Source organism: Heterocephalus glaber, unplaced genomic scaffold (assembly GCF_053883595.1).
Source record: "Heterocephalus glaber isolate CG9 unplaced genomic scaffold, H.glaber_assembly_v1.0 deba00001600, whole genome shotgun sequence".
Lineage (NCBI taxonomy): Eukaryota > Metazoa > Chordata > Mammalia > Rodentia > Bathyergidae > Heterocephalus > Heterocephalus glaber.
Window position 1 is genome coordinate 17,935,389 of NW_028258372.1, and position 25,006 is coordinate 17,960,394.

At 41.3% G+C, this 25,006-nt stretch overlaps 1 protein-coding gene across 9 annotated transcripts in view; it reads right to left on the minus strand.

Moving 5' to 3' along the window:
- The window catches only part of Cacna1e (calcium voltage-gated channel subunit alpha1 E), a 485,327-nt gene that overhangs the window by 22,314 nt on the left and 438,007 nt on the right, over window positions 1-25,006 (minus strand). For 6 of the 9 annotated variants that reach the window (XM_087194394.1, XM_087194393.1, XM_087194390.1 and 3 more), the window contains 11 exons: window positions 24,395-24,555; window positions 23,763-23,900; window positions 22,759-22,960; window positions 21,509-21,673; window positions 20,877-20,987; window positions 17,026-17,109; window positions 16,156-16,281; window positions 13,162-13,227; window positions 8,679-8,770; window positions 7,919-8,084; window positions 3,257-3,384 (listed from right to left, as the gene is read on the minus strand). In XM_087194394.1, coding sequence (XP_087050520.1) covers window positions 3,257-3,384; window positions 7,919-8,084; window positions 8,679-8,770; window positions 13,162-13,227; window positions 16,156-16,281; window positions 17,026-17,109; window positions 20,877-20,987; window positions 21,509-21,673; window positions 22,759-22,960; window positions 23,763-23,900; window positions 24,395-24,555 — 1,439 coding nt within the window. Of the gene's footprint in view, window positions 1-36; window positions 134-3,256; window positions 3,385-7,918; window positions 8,085-8,678; window positions 8,771-13,161; window positions 13,228-16,155; window positions 16,282-17,025; window positions 17,110-20,876; window positions 20,988-21,508; window positions 21,674-22,758; window positions 22,961-23,762; window positions 23,901-24,394; window positions 24,556-25,006 lie in introns of all 9 variants that reach the window. The other 3 variants (XM_087194398.1, XM_087194396.1, XM_087194391.1) reach the window with 1 other exon arrangement.

The window sequence follows — 25,006 nt, forward strand, 5'->3', positions numbered from 1 at the left end:
CCCCCCGAGGGCATGGCTGGGGACTGGGAGGCAAACCTTGCAAGCCACCCTGTAGGGGCAGTTCTCTCCCAGGCCCAGAGGAGGCGAGATCACCCGCACTAATTTGTACATATCCTTATACGGGATCCTGCCGCTGTAAAGGAAGCAGAGGTGGGTTAATAGGATATTCAGAGAAGGATGGGAAAGAAATGAGAGCTTTTCCCTAAAGGGGCTGGCCTGGAAAGGTAAGAGCAGCTTCTTTCCTCGGGCCTAGCAAAGCCAGACCAGAAAACAACAGGTACCAGAGAATGATCATCTTGCCAAACTCTACTGCCCCAATTTTTTCAGGAAGCCAGAGTCCATTCAATGCCAAAAGGCACTGCTAGATGCTGAGAAGCACCCCGTGATACCTATTTGGCACATACCTGGCTAGAAGCAACCACATCCCTGGCTTTAGCTAGGCTTCTAAGAACAAAGATTGCCAGTGTGCCTGTGTCCACTGTCCAGTGCTGTACTGGCCTGCCGTGGAGTGGACAATGGAACTGTTTGCTCTTCACAGACACTGATACAATCAGTTACTCAGACTGCCTATCAGGGGCAATGGGAAGTCAATGTGTTTCTCCAGACTGTGAGAGACAAATTTCCAATTAGGCTAATTGCAAGGAGCACAGCTGGCATGAGAAGTCACAAAAGGCCTTAATTCCCTCATTAACAAACTTTCCTGAGTTCAGCTTGGGCAAGCTCTTCCCCACTCAGGGTGAGCCTGCTTGGATCCTTGTCCAGAAAGCAGCCTGGGGCCCCAGGCACACTCTCCTACCTCCATTCCTTCCACTCAATATCCAAGTTGGACCCTGTCAGAATTCCAGAAAAAATGTGACCTATCTTACCAACCCCTTGTCCCCTGAGCCTGCTAGAGGTTCCTAGCCTCTTGTGGAAAAGACAGAATTAAAATTTGATTAATTTTCAGTGGCCAAAGCAATTTCACTGTCAGGGTTCAGACCAAAGAAACCATGGCCAGGAATCTGCAGGTCTGGATACACGCTGGAACACATCACATTTCCACTGAAAATTATAAATAAGGTGTCTCCACTCCTGAGCGTCCAGTCCTCACTGGCAGCTGCATCAAGGTGAGTGCCCTCCTCCATTTTTACTCTTTCTAGCCTTCTCTTGATTTGGGTGCTGATTCCTCTTGTTCTCCAAGATAGCAGCTCATCAGTACTACCATGGCTCTCAGTGCTTCGGCGGAGGTAACTTATCCATGTGTTCTTCTAGTTTGATTCTTAATGAGATTAGGAAGTAGGTGAATTGTTAGTGGATATGCAGTGATGTTCTTTGCAACCTGTGTCAGTCCTTGTTTAGAAGACACTGGCTCACTGTACTTGTAAGTCCCCTTCCCACATTCCTTTTTCCATTGAGAAAGCCAACAAAACTCTAGGCAGCAGTTACACTGTGACTTTCAAAGCAGACAGAAGAGTTTCTCCTTTGCCTTTTGCTCTTTTTGCTTAGTTTGCATGTTTGAGTCTCATGATTAGTCCTCGTAGAACTGTTTCTTCACCACAGCTGGAATGAGTGCGGAGCAGCATGTTTAGGATCCATGGCATTTGGATCCTAAGGTAATGCAAAACCACAAGTGGCTAAGGTTTGTTTCTGAGAGCCAAGGATAGCTGAGTGAGTCTAGGTTAACAATGACTGCCTTTGCTCCCAGATGGTTTCTCTTCCATCAGGTAAGTCACCAGGCTCCCAACCCATGGCCATCCATACTTTACAGATGCTGATTTGCCTTACTTCCAAGTTGCATTTTCATGTAGTTATTATTAGTTGCAATAATAATAGCACACAAGATGTAATAGCATCCTCACAACCATCCTTCAAGGTAGGAAAGTATCATTATCATTGCTCCACAGATGTGGAAGCTCAGAGGAGTGACTGTCCAAAGTCACAAATTGATAAAATGTAGCCTGGCTGCATTCTCCTATGACATATTGCCTGCCACTTCCTAATAGCTATCTACTAAAAAGTGAGTCCAGAATGTAAAAAGCTGTTGCTTAGCCATTGTAATAGGAGTGGATTTAGATAACTGAGCTGTCAGTCATAAACAATTAGAGAGGGGTAGAGGAATTCTGGTTCACCCTTTCAGCCCAAAATTCAACTAGAGGATAGATTTTGGGAAGTGTCTCAGATTATAAAGGGGGTTCCAGGTGGAAGCAACGTGGTCCATTCCTGTGAAGGATGACATTTCTTGTACCATTTTCAGAGGGGGATCAGAATGAATAGAATGGTGAGTTAAGACCCCAAAGCTAAGATGGTTCAGAATTGTTTCTCTGGAGGAAGTATTCATACAATTCTTACTCTGTCCTCAACCATAAAGACCAAAACTCTGCCTTTGTTCTGAAGCAGAGGTCAGCAAACTTTTTCAACAGTAAAACCTGTGACAATAAAATATTTCAATAATAAGGATCTTCGAATTTGAGGATTTGAACCATCTTTCTTACAACTACTCAACTCTCCCTTGAAGTATGAAAGAGCCATATATAATACATAAATGAATGATTTTAGCTATATTCTAATAAAACTTTATTTGCAAAACCAGCCAGTGGATCAAATTTGGCTCATGGGCAGTAGTTTGCTAACCCCTGCTCTAAACACCAGAAAGACACATCACTTCAGACCTTCTGGATGTAAAAGAGATAGTAAAGATGTTATCCCTGCCAATTCCTGCTGTTTAATTCAGTTCCACATAACAAAAATCTGCAAGTGTTTAGGGAACAGTTGCAAGAATAATTTGCTTAGTTTTTAAAATACAATCTCAAGTTATATCCAAATTGTTGAGAGAGATGAAGAAGATAAAAAAAATTAATATTACTCATCATGGTGGCCAGGTGTCCACTGGCCCAGAAAACCCTTATCAAACTCCCTGGTGACTCAAGGGAATCCACTAACACTGGCAGGAAAATAAGAGAGATTACTGGAAGCTGCTGTGGAAGTGAACCCAAATACTCCAAGGTAAAGACTGTGTGATGAGATTGGTAAAGAAAGGGTATTGCTTCTCGGCCTTTAGGCTAAGATCAAGTGTGGTAAAGAAAGGGTAAAGCCTGTCACAGAAGGAAAGAGAGGGTGAGGGAAGCAAAAGAAGTAAGACTTTGATGACTGGCTTGATACCAGAGACTCTTCCACAGACATACTCCTTCTGTAACAGGCAAGCATTTGGGTGGCTCCAATTCCACCCCCAAGAACTCCAAAGTTATTTGATCTCTAGGTATCCGAGAGTCTTACGCACCATGCTGCTCTGTCATATTCTGCCCACACTCGGACAAACTCGTCCAAATGGTGAGGTCCCAGGATGGAGGAGTCCCGAGTCAGGTACTCAAAGTTGTCCATGATGACAGCCACAAACAGGTTGAGCATCTAAAGGACAGAGGGGAGAAGAGTAGTTAGGGGGACAGCCTAAAGCAGAGCTCAGGGAGCAGAACAACAGGCATCAGGCAAATAAGGGACTTCAAAAATCTACAAGGCTGAAGTTTCTAGCGAAAGCTCCACTAATTGATACCATACTTTTCATTATGTGAGCATTGTGATTTCATTTTTCTATGCCACTTCACATTTTCAAAACATTCTCCCTGTATTATCTGTTCAATTTATTTAAGTTTTTATGGTAGCAGAGAAAGCAGCAACAGCTTTAACATTCTCAAAGTCTAGAGAAAGTCAAGCCCAGATAGCACTTCCCACCACTCTCCTTCCTTCACCTTTGCTCCACAAAAGGGGCCCAAAAGGGAGCTCATGAGGCAACTCAGAGTGAGGGCACAGCTGACTGCTGAGGACTACAGGCTATTTACAGATCTGAAGGCGTTTCTAGACCTTGTTTTCCCCTGTGTTTTTTCATCCAACCTTTACTGCACACCTAGTATGTCCCAAACAGAGACTCCGGTGCTGGAGTGTGAGATAAAAGCTTGCCGAGAGATACATTCCCATGCCTGGCTCAGTGATTAAAGTACAGAAGGCCTTCACTACATATTGTCACTTGGACATTCTCAATACCTTACGTAGTTTTAAAAAGAGATTGTGATTCTAAAAGCCATGAAGTCAGGTGACAGTGGGGACAGAAAGAAGCATTAAGGCAATTTCTCCTGGCTGAAGAAAAACTATAGAAGAAGGTTGATTCTTGAACTGAGTCCTGATAGACAAGGACCTATTTAGCAGACAGCATAAATGTAAAGGAGGACAGAAGAGAGAGCATGGATGAGAGAAGGAGCACAGAAGGACGCAGGGCCAAAGTTCATCAGGGGATCTGTAGAGAGGGTAGAGCCACTGGGGCCAAGTGGGAGATCACAAAAGCATCTTCTCAACCACACCAGAGTCTAGACCAGGATCAGCAACCTGGGCAGGTAACGTATATTGTGAACCTTGTGGGTTGTACTGTCTCTGTTCAGCTCTGCTGTTGTAGGGCTCAGCAGCCACAGACAGACAACACATATACAAATGAGCATGGCAATGTTCCAAGAAAGCTTTGTTTATGGACACTGAAATTTGAATTTTATATAATTTCCACATGTCATGAAATATTATTAATCTTTGTTTTTTCCCCTCAACTATTTAAGAATGTAAAAACCATTGTTAGCTCACAGGCCATACAAAATCAGTGGCAAATTAGATTTGGTCCATGGGCTGTAGTTTGCTAATCTCTGGTCTAGGCTATTCTGTAGGCAACAGGAACCATTCAAAGGGTTTAAACAGAAGACACCAAGGAGCATTTGCATTTGGAAAGAACCCTTGGTAACAGTACAGCGGGTGGACAGGACACTGGTAGGGGAGATGTTGCTCCTCGACCAAGCCAGAGGCAATAAAAGCAGGATTAGAGAGCTAATGAAGTTGGGATGGACATAACTTGATCAACAGCACCGTTATTTTGTTTCATAGGCACTCAGCACGTACTGACTATATTTCTGGTGCAGGTTTATTTACAGTCAGTGTGGCTCAGTGGGACACCATCCTATGACCCAGGACCCCAGGAAGTCATCAGATCCCACTTTCCTGGGTAACAGCGATTAGTGATCCAATCAGAACCAATAAAAGGGTTCTGGACAAATGACCTGCTCCTCCCTGTTATTCTTGACTGTGTGAGGATGTGAGGTGTAGAGCTCCTATGACCATCTAGGAGCCATGGGGTAGGGTAATTGAAAAATAAGCTCACATAGAGAAACATGAAGGGAGAGATCTATGAATAGAGAGATAAATCTGATCTTAATGATATCATCTGAGCCCCTTGCCTAAGCCTGCCCTGCCCTGGGCTGCCTCACTGACATGAGCCTATAAAATCCCATAGTGCTTACACTGGATCTAGCTTGGCTTTCAGTCACTTGCAGTTTGGAATCTTGCCTGATAGACACCAACTGGCTGGAGGGATGAGAGAACAGCAGTCTCTGTTGTGGATCCCAGGTTAAAGGCCTAGATGCCTGGAGGAACCAGCGATGCAGACAAGGATATAAGATAAGGAGCAAGTCTGAAGGAAGAGCAAAGTTGGACTCTTCTCCACATGGAGAGATTGTCGGGTACATTCTCACAGCCGGTGCCCTTCCTTCCTCTCTCTCCCTGCCTCTGCCTAGAATACAAATGAATTGCTGGAGGTCTACTTGTATTTTATTACTATGATGATGAAGAACACATCCTAGAGATGATGCAGGAATGACTCAAGGGTCCTAAAAGCTCCGTGGAGTTACCACAAACCTGACAACCTTCCTCCGGATTTTGCTACATGAGAGGGAAATCATCACCCCTCTTGGTTAAGATGATGTTATTTGGAGATTTCTGTTTCATGCTGTTGAACCTATTCCCAACATGGGCCTTTTTTTCTGTCACTGAGATAGGAGCCGCTGTGAATTTATTTAACCTCTACCTGGGTATAACAAGTTTTCCATGTATCCACACATTCCTTTTACACTCTTTTCAGGGTATCTATTATTAATGTTAACACAAACTATTAGCATTGTTATTGCTTCACATTTGTAGTCTTTAACAGTGTGCTGCATGCATTCACACCTATTATTTGTTTTTATGCTCACTCTAATGTGAGGCAGGTTTAATTACCATCTGCCCTTTAAGGAAACAACTGCTTCTGATTCACTTTTGTACTTTTAGTTCCCAGCACATAGCCTGGCATATCATAGGGCATCAGTAAATTTCTGCAGAGCAGTTGGTCTGAAATAAGAAGCTGTGTGACTTGCCCAAGGTCACAAAGTCAGTCTCATGGAGAATAAAGGTTTGAAGGCAGATCATCTCATACTGAATATAGCCTCATTAAAAATAACGTTAATGTGAATTATGCAGCACCCTTCATCTCAAAGTTCTAAAAGTACCTTTATAGTCCCTAATTAATTTTGCAGTTATAACTTTCATTTCTTTTAAATATTTATTATTAAATATTTAAACTTTGTAAGACAAAAACTGAAATGTCTATGCTGTTCCTTCTGCTCTATTCTACTCTTACAAGTGCTGATACACTATAAGTCAGTAACTTTGTTGACCGTTCTACTACAATGCCTAGCTCAGGGCCAGTCTTTTAAGTGCTACTCCATAAAAATGTGCTGAAGATGTGAATGAATAACCTTAAAACACCAATTAATATCTTCATGTAAGTTTTCTTTCAGTTCTTTTCAGTGATTGTATACTTCCAGATATGCAAACACAAGACTGTTTAGTGTTCTTTTTCCATCAAAAAGTGTTTCCCACCCATGAGAAGTGGATTGAAACACGTGCAGGCTCACTGTGCATACAATATGCTTGTCATCAAGTCATTTTCTCTCCCATTTTAAGGAAGCTACAAAAGAGAACATATCTTGCCCAAGGCTCATACAGAAAAATAGCCAAGACTACAGAGGGGTTCCCCTAGTCTCCCTGCATCATCAACCTAGGCACCAGACCTGTCTATCTGCACACCTATCCCCCACACTGGAGAGCAAGACTGAGAAGTTTCCATCTCCTTGAGATTACTTTAAAGAGGCAGAAGTGCCTGGACATGAGACAGTTAACCTACTTCTTTGATGCACAGCCATGAAATCTACCACTTTTCAGCGGCAATACTGTTTTGATTTAGGTTTTATAGAGCCAGTGGCCAGCAGCTGAGCTGAGGGATGTCAGCATGCACAGAAATACCACAATGACCTTTTATTGATCTGGTAGCACCTCACCCATTTATTCTGTTTACCACTGTTTGCCTGATGTACGGGGTAGAAATTTCTGGGTGCTGGTGTGCTGATTCATGCTTTCTCCGAAAGAAAGAACTAAAAAGGGTTTCTCACTCTTTCATAAGTGGAAATGCACCATATATATTTACTAATACTCAGAGCAATCATATCCTTTCTCACAATCAAGGTGGTCAGCTGTCATCAAGTGTAACGGTACTACAAATCAGGAGAAAACCACATCTGTTATATAGTATTATCATTCTACACTTACTAACCCTATCGTCTCGTGTTTTCAAGGCATTTTTTCTCAAACAGATCAAAAATGTCCAAAAGAGAGGTAGATGTTCCTATCTCTAGCTATAAGACAAAATGCCTGAGGTACAAAAATGCAGGGCTTCCTCTGGGTTACCAAGAGTCAACATGAAGCTCAGTGGTCTCTCCACTGAACTACAGTGAACGCCTCATCTCTTCTCACAACAGTTCTTCCCTAGAAGCAGTAAACACTTTTTTCAACCAGTGGAAGTCATCCACACAGGAGTCTGAGGAGCATCCTGGCCTTCCAAAGTTTCCTAAAGGAGGCCTAGAGATGGTCCTTCTGCTTTGCATGGGTTGGAGCATGAGAAGGGGAGGGTGTAGGAGAGGGAAGGAATAGACCATGAACACACACAGAAGGAACTTTCTCTTGTCTACTTCTCAGTGGGGCTAGTATAGGGTTGGGGTGACACCAGCCATATCTCCAGCAAGAGCATAATGTTTCTTACCAGGAAGGAGCAGAAGAAGATGAAAGAGACAAAGTAAACATAGGCCAGGTCAGTGCCACAGCGCTCATTCTCATTCTGCCCAGACGGTGCAGTGGTGTCAGGCTCGCAGCCTTTCTCCCCAAGGCACGACAGCATAATCTCCTGCCAGGCTTCACCTGTGGCACTCCTAAACCCAAAAGACACTTTGGTTAGAAGGAGCAGGTCTGCATGTCCTACCTCATCCTCAGGCCTCTTTCCCAATTCACTCATCCTTTTTATTATCATACACCCTACTGGCTCCCTTCTTACCCAGTTGGCTCTTCTAGTGCTTTCCATGCAGAGATGGAGAATGCCAGTGAGGTTTCTCATGGGTTCTGCCACCCACCCACTGCTTCTCCATCTATTGGGGATCTCTGCTGACAACAATAGAGAAAGTGGTGGGACTTAAAAACTCCACATAAACCTATCTATTCAAGGTTTCAGGTCTTAAGTGGAATTTGGCCTACAAGAAATTGTCTTCAATACTCCTTCCAGATTTCTAGAGCATGCGTAGAAGTTGAAATGTGAAAATTAACTACTGTGTTAAAGACATTGATGAAACTTTCTCATTATCAAATGGGAAGTTAGACAAAAATTGCCCCATTCCCTCTTCTACTACCTATTCTGGTAGGAGCAGAAGAAGCAGGACAAAGAGATGAAGAGAAATGGGGAGAAGAAGCTGAACAAGTTTTTCTCCCTCTATTAACAGGACTCCAGATAGGACAGTTTTACATCCAAGTACCTGAAGAGTAACATGAGGGACCCAAAGAAACTCCGGAAATTGTTGTGCCGGTTGATATGACTCTCCTCATCTAATTTTATGTTTCCAAATACCTTGGGGAGAAAAACAAGAGAAAGCAATGAGCATTACTGAGTTGTGTGTTGTGTCCAGCCCATACCCATTAGATGCACAGACAGGGCTAACAAAGCTACATGAATGATTTCCTGATGGTCTATCCCTGGAGCAGACAACTCATACCCAGAGAGCTGGTAAACACTATGCTGCTGGCCTGATAAGGAGGACTAATTATCTTCCCCAGTGTACCAGTGCAGCAATAGAGATTAGTGCTAGTAAGGTCTAGGTATAGCATAGATTGCAAGATATTTTAATGTCCTTCTGCTTATATATAGATTCTCCTACACCTAATTTAGTCTTTTTTATTTCCATGGTACCTGTCACCATGGTACTCAAGCATTTGTAAAACATTGCCCCTAACAGGAATGCACAGAAGGACTCACCCTTCTCTCCCCGTCTCTGGTGGTCATGATGGGAGCAATTTTATTTGCTGAAGATGTCATTTATAGTTTGGGCAAATGCTGCCCTGGAATTTGCAAGCAGTTTAGATCAGATTGGATAGAGCATCTCTATCTTCCTTAGACATCTTTCTATTCAGAATGTCAATCTGAGAAGGTTGATTTGTCAATAATCTAGAGCCCATGAAAATGAACAAGCAGGGGCCGAGGATTTAGCTCAGTGGTGCCATCATCTGCCTCACAAGTGCAAGGTCCTGAGTTCAATCCTCAGTACCAGAAAAAAAAAAAAGAAAATGGATAAGCACATATCTGTATGCATACATGTGCCCATCCCAAAGTGACGAAATCTCATCTGAAAGTGGCCATTCATGTGGAAGCTAAATAAGTCCACACAACAGGACACAGAAAGTCAGGATAAGTGGATATTTGGAAAAGGATAAAATGGGCAGATCTAGCCACAGAGAGAAGTATTCTAAGCTGCTGTTGGACTATGGTTATTATGCAAATCCATGTAAAAAAAAAACCTCAAAAAAATTTATCCATAGTAAATAGAGATGAACTTTCAGAGACAAGTTTCAAATTAAAAAATGCATACTTATTGAGAAGGTGGTCTTTAAATTTTATTTTTATTTCTTTTCCCAATACAGCCTGGAGTCAAGATCACTCCTGAGTCCCCTCAATGACAAGAGCTTTTACATATACACTCTTCTCCCCCATTCATGTTCCTTATATCAGGATCCATTCTCACAAGCTAGTATTGGTACAGCTGAGGGTTTCCTGGGTCACTTCTGCAGCCATTTGAGATCATTTTCAGCCTACACTTAGCATACCCACTTTATCCAAAGCATGCTAAAGGGAACACATTTCCCCCTAACAGTTTTTAGAATGTGCAATTGAGGAACCATCTCTGCCCCCAGCTATTTTGCTCAAGTAACTCCCACTGACACCTGCTTTGGTAATTTGTTCTCAAAACTGTTTTTCAATACCCAAATAGTATTCATCTCTGAGGGAGCATGGAAGTGGCAGCAGAGAGAAGAATGGAAAGAGGATAAAAAGGTAGAAGACCCCCAAGAAACAAATATAGTAATTGCATTCAAAATATTCCACCCAAGCAATAAATTCCAGTTCTGGGTATTGCATGAGAACATCATATATATTTGTCCTGTTCAAATTTCATTTTCTCTTCTTTCTTTTCACTTTGTTGGTTAAGAATTCATGACTTATCCCTGATCCATCACATACACAACTTACACTACATTTTCTCCCTATGATGTTCATACAACTATAATTAGTTTTTGTGATTATGATTTTCTGAAACACCCCACAAAAGTAGATGAAGGGTACATTGCGATATTCACTATGGTATATGTGCAATAGGCAAAGAAACCACAGCTATTTTGATTATTTCCTAAGATAATTTTCAAGTAAAAAAATGCATGTTTGTTGAGAAGGTGGTCTTTAAAATTTCTTTTTACTTCTTTTCAGCTTTTCACTGCATCTTTGTCACTAACCCAAATCTGCTACCTCAAAAGGGTGTGGAAGAGAGAGGAGTGTTTCAGAAAAGTTCATGAAAATAACCTTAAATCCATTTCCCCTTGGAATAACAGAACTTTTGAACTAGAAAGGACCTGTGATGGTATGTAACCAACTCCTCCACTGTACTGGAGGGAGATAAGGCCCAGGGAGATTCAGTGACTTAAGTTCACACAGCGGGTCAGTGCCACCGCTGAGGCTGAAAACCTTACTTCTAACAACTGTAACCACATATTTTTTCCCATATGTAGCAAGTTACTCCTTTCTTCCATCTTCAGAGTTTTCTGCAAAGGTCTCTTCTTCCAAGAAGCCTTTGAAAATCCAGAACAATAGTTCTTCTCATAGATACATTCACTTGCTACTTATGGCTTTCCAAAACTTGACCTTTTGTATTTCTATTTGTATAGATCTCTCTGTTTGTGGTGACTATATTGGGCACATTCTCTTTAGTAACAAGCACAAGCTTGTGCATGGTGTTGGGTCTATGTCATGGACCAGTTTGGGGATTGTCAACTAAAGTTAAGTCACAGTGGAAATGGCATTCATGTCTCTGTGGGATGAAAAGTGTGCTTTTACACCTTGGAAAGATATGTAAGGACTATTGAGAAGATGATTTCATTATTGAACAGCTTCTACCTCCCACTGGAGGATCAAAAAAGCACTTGCATTGGCCTTTCTGATGGTATGAGAGATGGTATACAGCTAAGAACATGGACTGTGGAACAGACAGAATTGAGTTCAAATCTCAGCTCTTCTACATAGTCTGAGAATTTGAGCCTATTTACTGAGCATATTTACTGAACCATATTAAGCATCACATCATTCCTGAGTACATTAGCTGCATGTTTTACATTCATGCTTTTTTTTGTATTCCTGTCTGTCTGTCTGCTTACCTGCTTGGCTATCTATCTATCTATCTATCTATCTATCTATCTATCTATCTATTGATCTATCCATACATCCACATAAATGCGTATGTGCATGCATTTAGCACACCAAGGAATTCAAGTAATAGTAAATAGCATTATCATCATTATCAGTATTATCAGTAGTAGGTTAGAATTGAGATGTGTTATTCTAGTTTACTTTGCTTGAAGATGAAAAGGGATAAGATGAAAAGGGATATTTTGAGCATGGGCAAACAGAACTTAATTTAATCAAGTTTGCATTTGGCTGTTGAAGAATGTTTCAACTCTGAGATCAAATTTGGGGGAGTAAAGAGAGACTTAACAGAAGTTATCAAGCCAGTCTAAACTTCACCAGGAATTCAACACTGCTGACATCATCATCAATCTCTAATAAAATATCTCCCATGAAGGAGAATGCACTGCTTCTCAATCAAGCCTCACATATTTTACATCTGACATTCTGATATTTTTGGAGAACAAAACTTTCCAGTAATGGAGTGAGAAGAACAAAACTAAAAAATGCAGGCAAGAAGAGAGAGGGGCAAAAAGACTGGCATTTTGGAAATGCTCTGGAAAGGGCTGATGAGGCAACAAGCTTGGGAGATGGAGCAGTGACTCCAGGTGGCAGACACCACTGAGAAGATAGCTGGCAGTCTAAAGGCAGCCAGACTGCCTGGCTGTGGAAGACTGTCCGCTGAAGTTCTTTGCTGAGGTTTAGTCATGATATCTGCAAGCCAGAAAGAGAGCCCTCTAAGATGAGCAGAAAGCCCATGTATCCAGTAAAACAGGTTCACAGGATGTGGTGCTGCTTATTTACAGTGGAAGTTCACCCACCATAAATGGCCATCGCCCTTGAAAGAGGTTTTGGCCTCTTCTGGCTCAACAGGCCTCTAGCTACCTGAATAAATATCCATGTAGGAATCTAATCTGATTCTCAAGTCCGAGAGAAATGGGAGAGGATGTAGAGAACCACAGTACATGGCCCTTTATGAGAAGAATCAGTTGAAATGTGGCCCCTGGGTCTCCTTAGGATAGGCAGGCTGCCAGGAACTCTCTGAGTTGTTTACAGTGCTGAGTCTTCAGGCATAAATCTCAGTCAAAACTTAATCCAGATGCATTTGGTACCACCACATTCATGAGACTAAACATTGAATCTTCTTCTATGTCAAGTCCAAATACCAGAGATCTTGCTGGTAAATGGATCATACTCCCCACCCCATCTCCTTGGAGATTCCTCTAGGTAAGAACAATTGTGTCATCTTTGCTTTAGTTCTCATGTTGTGTCCACTTAGAAGCACAGATTCTTATAAGACAGCACCATGATCTGACAACCTTAGGCTAGACCACCCTGAAAACCTGGAGAACCATTGCATATATGAAATAATCAAGGTCACACTACAACAAGACCTTGGGAGAGTACCCGTAAGCAAGAAGAAGTTCAAAGCAATCTCAATCTTGCATGCCCAGGTTGCTAAGCCAGAAATGATCTGGGTAAGAGCTGTCCCCACCAGGCCCAATGTACCAGCTCACCTGCATCCCAATGATGGCATAAATGAAGAAAAGCATGGCAATCAAAAGGCAGACATAGGGGAGGGCCTGGAAGGAAAGCAGAGAGGATCATTAATCAAAAGGAGGCAGCTTCTATGGTCAACAACCTGTGATCCCTGGCAGGATCTCGTGCCCTTAGGCTAATTCACACAGAGGACTGGGACTCTGCTCCTTGAGGCTGTTGTTTTGGGTGTAGTACTTTTTCAGATGTCCACCTCCTTTGACAGATATGTAAAAGCTGGCCACAGAGAGGTTTGTAACTCACTTTTCATGAAGAATATTCACTCATTCAGAAATGTAGCCCACATCTCCAAGAAAAGCTTGGAAAACTTTCTGGGCTCAGGATATATCTCACTTGGCATGCAGAAGATTAATAATCTGAGCAATTGTAATGCAAATTACACAACCAAGAATCCAGTTTTGGCTTCCAAATCCTTGTATTTCTCTTTCCTACTCCCACACCCAGTGTGGAGCCCATCATGCAGAATATGGAAGCAAAATGAAATGACTGGGGTCTCACTTGTTTGTCTATTCCTAGAAGGTTCTTTCATCTTGCGATGAAACATTTTTCAATGCTTAAACCTCCTTCCCTGCAATGTTTCATTATGTTGCATGGAAAAATCTCAAAATCCTCTAAGCGTAAGCCACAACAAAACTTTGCCATAAAGCCATGTGGCATAAAATTCTACATTGTGCATATATGGTTACTGTAACTTTTGGATGACAGCATATCAATACAGGATGGGGGCAAGTTAAGGAGATACAAGGGAGGGAGCTGCCCTGGCTGGCTGGGGAAGGGTGTAGATACAAGGAAGTCTAGATCTTTAATTTACTACAGACCACTGTACTTTTGGAGTGCTCTCAGTAATCTCTCTGGCTACCGTGAGTCTCCACTCTGTCATGAGTGTGTACACCATGAGTCCCAGGACACCAAATGAAAGCTTTCAGACTGCCTGAGCAGGGCAGAGCTAACGAAATAAAAAGCCTTGTGAGACTATTTACAACTTGAATAAAGGATAAAATTAAAATGTAACTGAAAGCCAGTAGGAGAATCCCCTCTTCCAATAAAGTGCTGACTTCCAAGATTTAAGGAAAGGAATGGCTATGTTTTCACAGAGGGACTCCACTGCTGAAGCCTGGCAGTAAGGAGGCAGGGATTCTCACCACCTGGAATGCTGCTGCCTTTCATCCTTCCTTCCTGTCCTTGGTTTACCTTCTCCACTTCAGAGTCTCCAGTTCTGTTCATCTTTTCCAACCCCCAGCTTTAGTGAGAATACCAAAGATTCCATCTGTTCTCCTTTCTTGTCATGCCATGAATTCTAACACAAAGTGAGGGAAAAGAGGATAGAACATCCAAACAGGGCTTGGAGGGGGAAAAGTGGATAATGTTCAGGACTGGGTGAGGGTATGGACAGGCAATAGCACAAAGCTGTTTATATGGTGTTGCTTTCTGCTTTTATTTGCAGAAGTAGCCTTTGTTAATCAGACTTTAAGAAATCACCTTCTATACTCTGTCCCAGAACTGTTCTGAAAAGAAAACACCTATGTATAACATAATGTCCCCTGAAGGAGACTTACCTGTTTTGCTGTTTTCTGTTGTATTCACCAGAATAAACCAATCATTTGGCCATCAATTTCTGACATCTTATCCTTTAACCTCAATGATACATAGCTTCCCAGAGACTTGGTAATTGTGATAAAATGACAGGATGATACATCTCTTAACAGACTTACTAACAACTAATGCTTTTGGGTAGTCCTCTTAAAATAATAAAGCATCTTGTCTTTCCCATTCTCAATTCAAATATGCCTGGGACTCAGATGGTAACTTCTTGCTGAGGTTTTAGCTTTTCCTTCTGTCCTCAAACTTTGGAAAAATAGTTGTCATTGAAGTGAGGCCTCTGTGGGAGTTATCATACCAAATAGGATAGGAGCAAAATGTCAAGGTTGCATGTGGGAGCCTGAACATTCTTATATTGGTCTCACATCTCAAACTCTGAAGAAATCAATATGGATGATGGTAGGTGAACTCCCTTCCCAAAGGATGACAAACCATGAATTCACTGGCTTATGCTCTTCAGTTTCATATAAATAAAACTTGGTGAATTCATGATTTCTCATCTTTGAAGCATTTAATGTCACCAAATTTATTTTTGAACACATTCATTGAAAAACTTTTTCAATGAAGAGAGGAAGGGGCATTTAAAAATAACTTAGGCATTCAAAACATTATAAAAAACTAATTTATGATAATTGCCAGAGCCCAGAGATATTTAAATATGTTTGAGAAACTTCTTTTACTAGAAATCTCTGCCACTGAGTCTCAGGTACTGATTTCAATTTGTATTTATTACACACACACCTCTCTGTATGGCCCCATGACTGTTTAAAAGAAACTCACTATATTAGCTTGCCTAGACATTCCTATTTGTAGGACACAGAGGTGACCATTAGCATATCACACAATCAATGGCTTGAGAAATAGACACTGATGAAGACACAGGGGGACTGAATATGAATCATCTTGCTATGAAACACAACTGAAAGAGTCCTCTGAAAAACTGTTACATGAAATAAAATCACTAACAAGTCCTTGCAAATGTAGAGGACATCTGACTGCAGGTGGCTGCCTCTTTGCACGGGTAGGACTGCTCAGGGCAATCTGGAATACCCAATCAGGAAACATACTTCCCAAAGCATGTACCTTGCCTCCTGGCCTGAGATACAAAGTCAAGGTGCTTTTTTAGAAGAAGATTCTATTCAGTAGACATGAGCCAATTGCTGTCCAGCAAAGCTGGGCTATAATTAAGTGTTACTGCATTCATTGACTGCTTCCAAAAAACCCATTTTACCAGCTTCACTTTCCCAGAGGTGAAGGGATGGAAGCATTGATGATGTTACGCAGTGCTGCCTGTCAAGCTGTTTGATACAACAGAGCCATCTCAGCCCTCAGAGAATATTGTCTGGTCTTCTTACCTTGAAGGACTGCACAAAGGTCCAAAGTAAAATACGTATGGTGTAGCCCTGACGCAGAAGCTTTATGAGACGGGCAGCTCGGAAGAGCTTCAGAAAGCTCATATTGAAACCACTGGTGTTCACCAGCTGGTGGATCAAAAGGAAACATATAATTAGTGACATTATGGTCATTTAGAAAAATCTAAGCACCAGTTATTTGTAGATTTATTCCTCATTCAGATCACAAAATAGAACACAGTCTCTGTCTTTCTTTGTTAACCCCAACTCCAGCAGATGGGCCAGCCAGCATGTGCTTCTTAGCCTTCTCATGCCTACCTCCTATTCCCAGCAAACGACAAGGGAAGTATGCCCGCACACATGAGACAAAGCTGGCCTCCCTTGTCTCTACTGCATAGTCTAAAATCTACACTTACATACTAAAAGGGCAGATCTAGTGGTCCCTCTAACACATCATGGCCATCCAAAATTCAAAGAGAATTACAAAGAGCTTGCCAAGTGTTCTTTAGGATAAGCTAATTTAGGGAAACAATTCAGCCTAAGAACTCTGAAGGTAAAGATACTGTATCTCTTGAGACTCTAGCAGAATACTGCGTATAGCAGCTTTCCTCTAAAACCCTACACTACTCTACTTATCCCAAGAGATGTCTGGTATTCAAGTCTTACAAATGAAACAAAGCCTTCCATGTGATCCAGGCGTGTTCCAGTTCACATTCTCTGGCTAATGCTTGGGAGTGAGGAAATGAACTCCCAACACTTGAAGGGGGACATATTTGATTTGATAGGATAAAAATGAACCTATTGGGTAGAGGATTTTTAAAAAATGCTACTCCAGAGCCAACCTTAAAGACAAGGACCTTATGAGCCATTCACCTTGCTGTCTGTCAGGATAATTTCTGTGATACTGCCAATCACGGTGATGAAGTCAAAGATATTCCAGGTATCTCGGAAATAGTTCTGCCAAGTGAATTCAGTCATAGGAACATTAGGAAAAGGATAAGAAAAATAATGCAAAGAAAGAAAAGAAAAGACATCTTTTATTACATAACTTTGTCATTTGGAATTAAAACTTGTCAATTCATGCACAAGTTCATTCTAACTTTGGCTTTAGTTTCCTATTTCTAAACAGAAATTCTATTTTTCCTTTACTAATTTGAGAATTTCTCATTTAGAAAGTGGTTCCGTCACTACTTGAAGACTTTGTTTTTGAAACTGTCACTGAAAAGCTCATAAGTTTTTATAAATTTCTATTTTTTAGAAATATTTATCCTGAGGTACTATTCATAAATAAAAAGCTATAGATATTCAATGTATACATCTTGGTGAGTTTAGGGACAAGTAGACACCTATGAAACCATCACTATCATCACACAACTTTTAAATTAGGCATCAGGTGACCTTATAAAACTATAGTTCTGATTTTCAGCCAAAAACAAAATTCAGACAAACTGGCCAAAAGACTCCTTCTAACTCCACTGAACCTTTTCAAATCAACAACTGATAAATATACTTCATTTTTTTCCCTTTCTGATGTTACACCTTTTGAAAAGCTAAAACTAGGTAAAAAACAACAACAACAAGGAAACAGTAATGAAATAAGTGGGATGAAGGAGAAGGAGGGGATATAAAGGACCTGGAAAATCCACCGAGCAGATAACACTCCACTTAATCAGAGTAGACTATGTGTCCATCTCTAGGCTCAGGTGAACATAGACCTTGGGCTTGGTACCTTAAAACAGGACATTTAAGTTCTTTTAATCTTTATTTTCTGTGTGAGAAAATTGAGACTTAGAGAAATCTAATTCCAAAGCCATATACACCTCCAGAGCATGCAGAGAAACTGATGCACTCTGCTTCATCAGGAAGCTTGCTTTGCATTATGATACTGAATGCATTGGTGATAGAGTAAATTCCTCAATTCTCAGGGCTCTCCTATTCCCCAATCTGAGGTAAATATCCTAATTATTGGCTCACAGGTCTAGTTATCAAACGACTAGAAGCTTTGAGTTTCAGTTGAGGATGCTTTACAGAATAGCATATTGGAATAATGAATACATAGTGTAGAACATTACAGTTCCCTTTTAAATGTGATTTTACTTTCCATAAATTCAGTTACCTGCAGTTCAAAAATATTAAATGGAAAATTCCAGAAGTAAATAATTTGCAAGTTTTAAATTGCATAGATTTCTGAGTAGCATGATGAATTTTCACAACATCCCACCCAGGACCTGAATCATTCTCCTTTTGTCCAGTGTATCCATGCTATATATGCTATCCACCCATTAGTCACATATTTGCTCTCTTGGGTATTAGATCAATTGCTGTGTATCATAGTGTTTGCATTCAGTAACCCTTATTTTATTTAATGCCCCAAACACAAGAGCATTGGCATTGTCAATTCAGCTATGCCAAAGAGAAACTGTAAATTGCTTCCTTGGTGTGAAAAGGAGAAAATCTCAAATTAATAGGAAAAACCAGGCCGGGAATTTAGCTCAGTGGTTCTGCCACCTATCTCACAACTGCAAGGTCCTGAGTTTGATCCCCAGTACCAAAAAAAAAAAAGGAAAAACCACAGTCACGTACCACATAATGACATTTCTACCAACAACAGATTAATATATAATGGTAGTCTCACGCAATTATATTGTCTAGTGCTGTCACAGTCTTAGTTTGTATATGTACACTCTATGATATTTATATAATGGCAGATCACTTAACAATTTATCTCTCAGAATTTACTTTCATTTAGTGATGTGTGGCTGTATGCATAAAGAGTTCTGTAACATCTGCAATTTCAGGCATCACTGGGGATTTTAGAATGTACTCCTGGCAGATGAGGGGGGAAATACTGTGTACACCAGGAGGTTATTGTGAGCTTTGAAGTCAGAGAGACCAAGATTTGAATCCTGGCTCTGCTTTTTACTAACCTTGTGTAAAGTTTTCATTTTTTTCTGAGCTCCAGCTCTTCCATAAAAGAAGAAAGTAACAATACCTCTCTAGTGTAATTGTCATGAAGATAAAATGAATATATAAAGCATTTGAAACTTAGTAGGCTATATGATTTACATTACTTCTTTCAGTCTTCTTGTTTGCTTCCCTTTTTATTCCCACCTTGCTTTCTAATTCTACCACCTTTTATCGTGTAACCTTTAAAAAGTTATACAATTTTTTCTGACATTCGATTACCTCATTTAAGAACAACAATAATAATGGCAATAATGATAATGATATTGGCCATGTTGATTTCAGAGCCAGTGAGAAGACATAGCACATAACTGGGGTATTCTGAACATCTAGAAAACTGTATCATGTATAGGGGACTAGTGATGCCTTTTATAGTGTGAATGCCTCTAAACTGAAAATGAAAACTGTTGTGAGGGTGGGAAGAAGGCAGGCCTCACGCCCAAACCCTTTGGTTAAGCCTGTAGGTATGTATTTAACATTCACCATAATTAGACTTGTAATTGGGGGCTAAGTCACAGACAATGTCAGTACTACATGCAAGCCATCAAGATACATAGAGAAACTTCCCTGTTGTGACTCTGGCGTCTCACTCTTTTTCAATTCACCCTACTCAGGGCTGGATTGTTTTATAAAAGCATCTTTGTTGGGGGTAGTTTCTTTTTACCTTGTCTCAAAACACTCAAAAGGGAATCAAGTAAACCACAATGCAGCCCCCCTGCAAAGGGTTCCCTTCAACTCTCCACCCCAAACAATCAAATGAATGGTGTTTCAAAGAACCAGAAGGAGATCGAAAGCAACCTCCACAATCAACACTGACAATTATCAAACCCAGCCCAGAGTCCTCTTAAATTTGCTAGCAAACACACACTTATCCAGATCAGCAGCAAAGTTTTTCTTCTTCCAGGGAAAGCCATACACACATATAATTTGAAATGGTAGCTCATAACCGAAATAAGTGTGAAGCAGTTGTCAAGTGGGCTTATCAGCATCCTACTGAACTCTCAGCACACACTGAAGCAAGAGAGGGGAGGGAGCAGAGGGGATTTTTTTTTACAGGACACTGAAACAAAGGACCAGGTTTTCTTAACACTCTTGAGAGGAGATGCAAAGAATTCACCAAACAATTATAATTAGTAATAGAGGAGAAGTAAAAGGAGAGCTTATGTTGGAAAAACTCATCACCATCCCTCCCAAACCCAATCCCAGAACCCTCCTCCCACCCACATACCCCTTAAAGGTCACCGGCCTTTGTAAGAAGTAGTAATAAACATTTATTTCCATTGGTAGAAATTATTCTTCATGCTATTCATGGGAGGAACACTTATAGGTAAAATCTATTATTTACTACAGTTGAAGCTAGAGGGACAGATATTTTTCATCTGAGTCATAAAACTATTATACCTTTACCAGTAAATAGCCACTCAAGGTTTATTAGCGCAGTCTTTGTTTTGCTCCTTTACACATAAATTGCAGCTGTAAAAAAGCCCACTGATGGCCATCCCTTAGCTGCAGACAGGATTTGACAAGATCAGGTGGATAGTCAGATAAGCATGGAACCAGGGAGCTGGCTTCTCTCACCCTTTCTCTTATCTCCCTCACACATTGTCCTATCTCTGTGGCAGTTCATTGAGCTCACAGTTAGGTGGGTAGATGTGTGAACTATTTCTGGAATAGCGGTAGCCACTCCTCCCAACAAAGTCTGGGAATGTACCCCCTAAAAAGAAGGCAAGCCTAATGCTGGGATAGATTTAGTGACATACCAAGAAGCCAAAAGCGATGACCTTCAGGACACATTCCAGGGAAAACACCATGGTGAAGGCGATATTCAGGTACTTTAGGGCCAGCTCATAGGTACAGGGAGCAGAGTAATACTGCCAGGACAAGAAGAGAGAGTCAGCGCCTTAGGGTGGGTGGGTAATACATGTCACCAAGGATAGCCACCTCTCAATCTGAGCTTGTGAGGAACTTTGGTATGTGGTACAGGAGGAGATGGATATTGAGTGCTGGAGTGGAAAATTACACATTCTGTGTGGCAAAACAAAGCAAAACACAGATCCATGCCTCACCCATCTAGACTACTTAATAGCAAAACAGTCAGTCTGCCTAGAGATGGAGGTGGGCAAGGCAGAAACATTTTGTAGAGGGTATTTTATCATTTAGTGTTAAATAAGACACTCCTTGAGACCCTAAGTTCTCTAAGGACATTTTCCACCCTTGTTGGAAGCTCCTGGACTGCTACTACATGCTTTACTGGATTTGGCTCACTGGGCCCCTGGGTCCAATGGAAAAGTGACAGGCAATATCCTGGCATTTTAGAAGGCTTTCCTAGTGTTTCTGAGCACATACAGTTGCTCAGGGAAGAAACAGTTACTGGAGTTCACTTTTCTCTTACCTTCATCATCAGCACCACTGTGTTCAAGGCAATCATGGCCATGATGGTGTACTCAAAGGACGGAGACACCACAAAGTGCCACACACGGTACTGGAAGGTGTGCCTGTTCTGTGGCATGTAGCGGGTGAGCGGTTTGGCGCTGATGGCAAAGTCAATGCAAGCCCGCTGCAGAGAAGTCACAGTTATTAGTCCTGGCTCAGACTCCTACACCTTGCACATGGTGGGCTCTCTGTTACAGGTTAGAAGGAGAGGGTGGCATAGGGACAACAGAGTAGAGCTATATAAACATAGAAATGGCAAGGATCATCTGGGCAAAACTACGGGCAAGATGTCACTGTAAATAGGAACATGGAACTGGAGGTATTCCATCATATGGGCTAAGGACTTGGTGGTTATTAATAAAGCCTTTTCACATAGTCTGTAGCTGTGAAACCTAGATAGGAAGCCTTCTCTGATGCCTTTAGCCAGAACAACAGATCTACAGGTTGAGAATTCTTTATGTGAAATGCATAGAACTAGAAGCATTTGGGATTTCAGATTTTTTTCCAAGTTTGGAATATGTGCATGTACATAAGATATCTTGGAATACAGAAAGATAATGGTCATATTTCATGCAGCCTAAAAATAAGTTTATATAACATTTTTAATAATTTTATACATGAAATAAAGTTTCATGATGTTGAATTTTCCACGTGTAGTGTCATATTGCTCAAAAAGTTTTGCATTTTGGAACTTTTTTGGATTTTTGGATTAGAGATACTGAACCTGTATCTGTCTATGGAGTCCTCTTATAGTCCCTAACATTTTCTAGTTTAGTTCTATTGTTCAACAACAAGAAAATCATCTAAGAAATCTACAATTTACCAAAACTATGAATGTTCCTGGAAAAGCAGCCATAAGGCATAGTCCCTACCCTTAGAAAAAATATGCATGTCCTGAAGACCACAGCAAGGAAGCTAAATGTTTTAACGTTATCTTTGAGGCATATATATTTTCCTTCTAGACTCTCACATTTAAGGTAGAGACTGCACCATAAATACTTCATGTTCCACCTTCTAGTTCTCTGTGGCTCCCACTTGGGCCTTAAACAGAGAAAGTGCTCAGAAAATGTGTTTAATGGTATTAATTTCTCAATCTTGTCTCTATAACCCCATAATGAATTCAGGAAAATGTAGTTGTTTTCCTTAACCACAGGTTCCAGGGTCCTTTCTGAAGCTCCCAGTCCCTCATCATAGACCACCTGTTGTTACCTCATTCTTCTCCAGGCTACACTCCTCCATCATCTTGTCTCCTTGCTCCTGGAAGGTGATGATGATGAGAGCCACGAAGATATTGACAAAGAAGAAAGGAAAGACCACAAAGTAGACCACGTAAAAGATGGACATTTCCATGCGGTTGCTGCGGCTTGGGCCTCGGTCCTCCTCTGTCACATCTACAGAATGCTGCAGAACCCTGTGGGGGCAAGACGAGGGGGCATAGACAGTGGATGACAGAATTAGGAGCCATACCACTTATTATAGCTCTTTAGCAGATTTCTTTGACTTTACAGGTCCTCCATTAATGTTTTGGGGAGTCCATAACCAAGTTGGCAAAGGCCCATTGACACCTCAAATTCCTGCTGTTTCTAGCCCCCTTTCCATCTGTAATCAAATCCAACGCAACAGAGTCACAACACTACATAGTTGACTCTTGTATTACTATTTGACATTTTTATGCCAAGTAGAGTATGCTGTCTCCATAAAGTGATACCTTAGTCATGGCTGTTTCTCGAGAATTAGCCTTCAGCTACGGGCAGCATAGGAACTTGCATTCTGATGTCTTCTCCATAAGAGGTATGACATGTCTGTGGGTTTTAGCAGCTCATCCTTAGCCCTCCATCCTCAGGCTTTTAGGTACAGAGCCAACTTGGAGAATAAATCTGTCTAAAATAGCTTCCAGGGATTCTCCCAAGAGATGGAGAGCTGTTGGAAATTCATTTGTTCTATAGGGGTTAGATGGCTCCACTTGATTCCTTAATAATCAGCTAAAACAGTAAGGTTTCAAATATTTCCCTTTGTCTTCCCCCTCTCCATCTTTACCTGAAGGCTTTTCATTTTTCCTGTCTTCTGCCTGTCTCACCCACTCATAAGTGCTTACTTTCCTGAGTACAATAACAAAGGGTTAGCTTTGTTCCTCTTGAATTAGCTTCTCAAGACACCCACATGGTCCTAGCCCAGCTCACAGATAAGTGTACCAACTACAACCCAGCACTCACTGAGGCCATCCTTCCCCTGTGGAAACTGTGAAGAGGGTCAGCAGGGCCCAGATGATGTTGTCATAATGGAATTCATGGCGCTTCCATTCCCGGCCCTTCACCTCCATCTTGTTTTTTTCATGGTCTACATAGTTGCCTCTAAAATCAGAGTAAAAATGAAAAAGGGCCTCTTTACTACAACTCATGGAAGAGTCAGAAAATTCCATAGATTTCAAGACTATGGGGTAACAATGATGACCACCACACAAATGCAAGGGAGAAGAAAATCATGGAATAAAAGTGGAATTGATGTTCAATCGATGTGGGATTAAATCTCAACCCTTTCATTAGTTACTGTGTCACCATCAGCAATTTAAATTTCTCATCTAAGTTTCCACATCCGTTATATACAAATAAAACCCATCTCAATAGTTATAAGAATTTAAATAAAAAACTGAGTGCAAAATATCTTTTACCACATTGGACCCAAAAGGTGTTCTCAATACAATTTACCAAGTTCCTATTTTATGTTTCTATTGAAAGAAGAATGGAGATAGAGAGAAAGGAGACAGAGTCACCCTGTGGAGGATGGAGAAGGACTCATCAGAACATGTCGCAGCAAAAAATGTGTGGGAGATGCAGGTGGCACTTACATGCACTCCTTCTCTGTGTCCTTGGAACTGTCTGTACAATAAAAGAACTTTCCCTTGAAGAGTTGAACTGCGATGACAGCAAAGATGAACATGAAGAGCTTGTAGACAATGAGTATGTTGAAGACATTCTTCAAGGAGGTCACCACACAGTCGAACACAGCCTGTGGACAGCAGCAAAGGGCTCTGGTGTGTGAGACCTGTGACAACCTCTGCACCTGCCCAGAGCTGAGGTGGGGCCACACCACCATCCAGCAGCACTGAGAAAGTGCCTCAGGAGATATCAACCCACTAAGGCAGAGATGACATTCATGGGACTAAGCTGCCTTCCAAGGTGGTCACGATGGCAAGGACTTGCCCCTTGGAAGGCAGCACACTCTGACTGAAAGGAAACCCAAGGCAGTAAACCCAAACCTCACATAAAGCAACACAGGGGGTTCTTTGTGGGATTCCAGTAGGGTACTCAGTGTGAAGCACAGAAGTTTAATGCTGGAAGGGATCTTTGAGATCACTTAGTCCATTTTAACCATTAAACAGCTTGTCCCTGACCTATTGGGTGACAGTCACAAGTTTATTTTTGTGCTGTCTGTGTTTCTCTTTATCCTTCCTAAATGG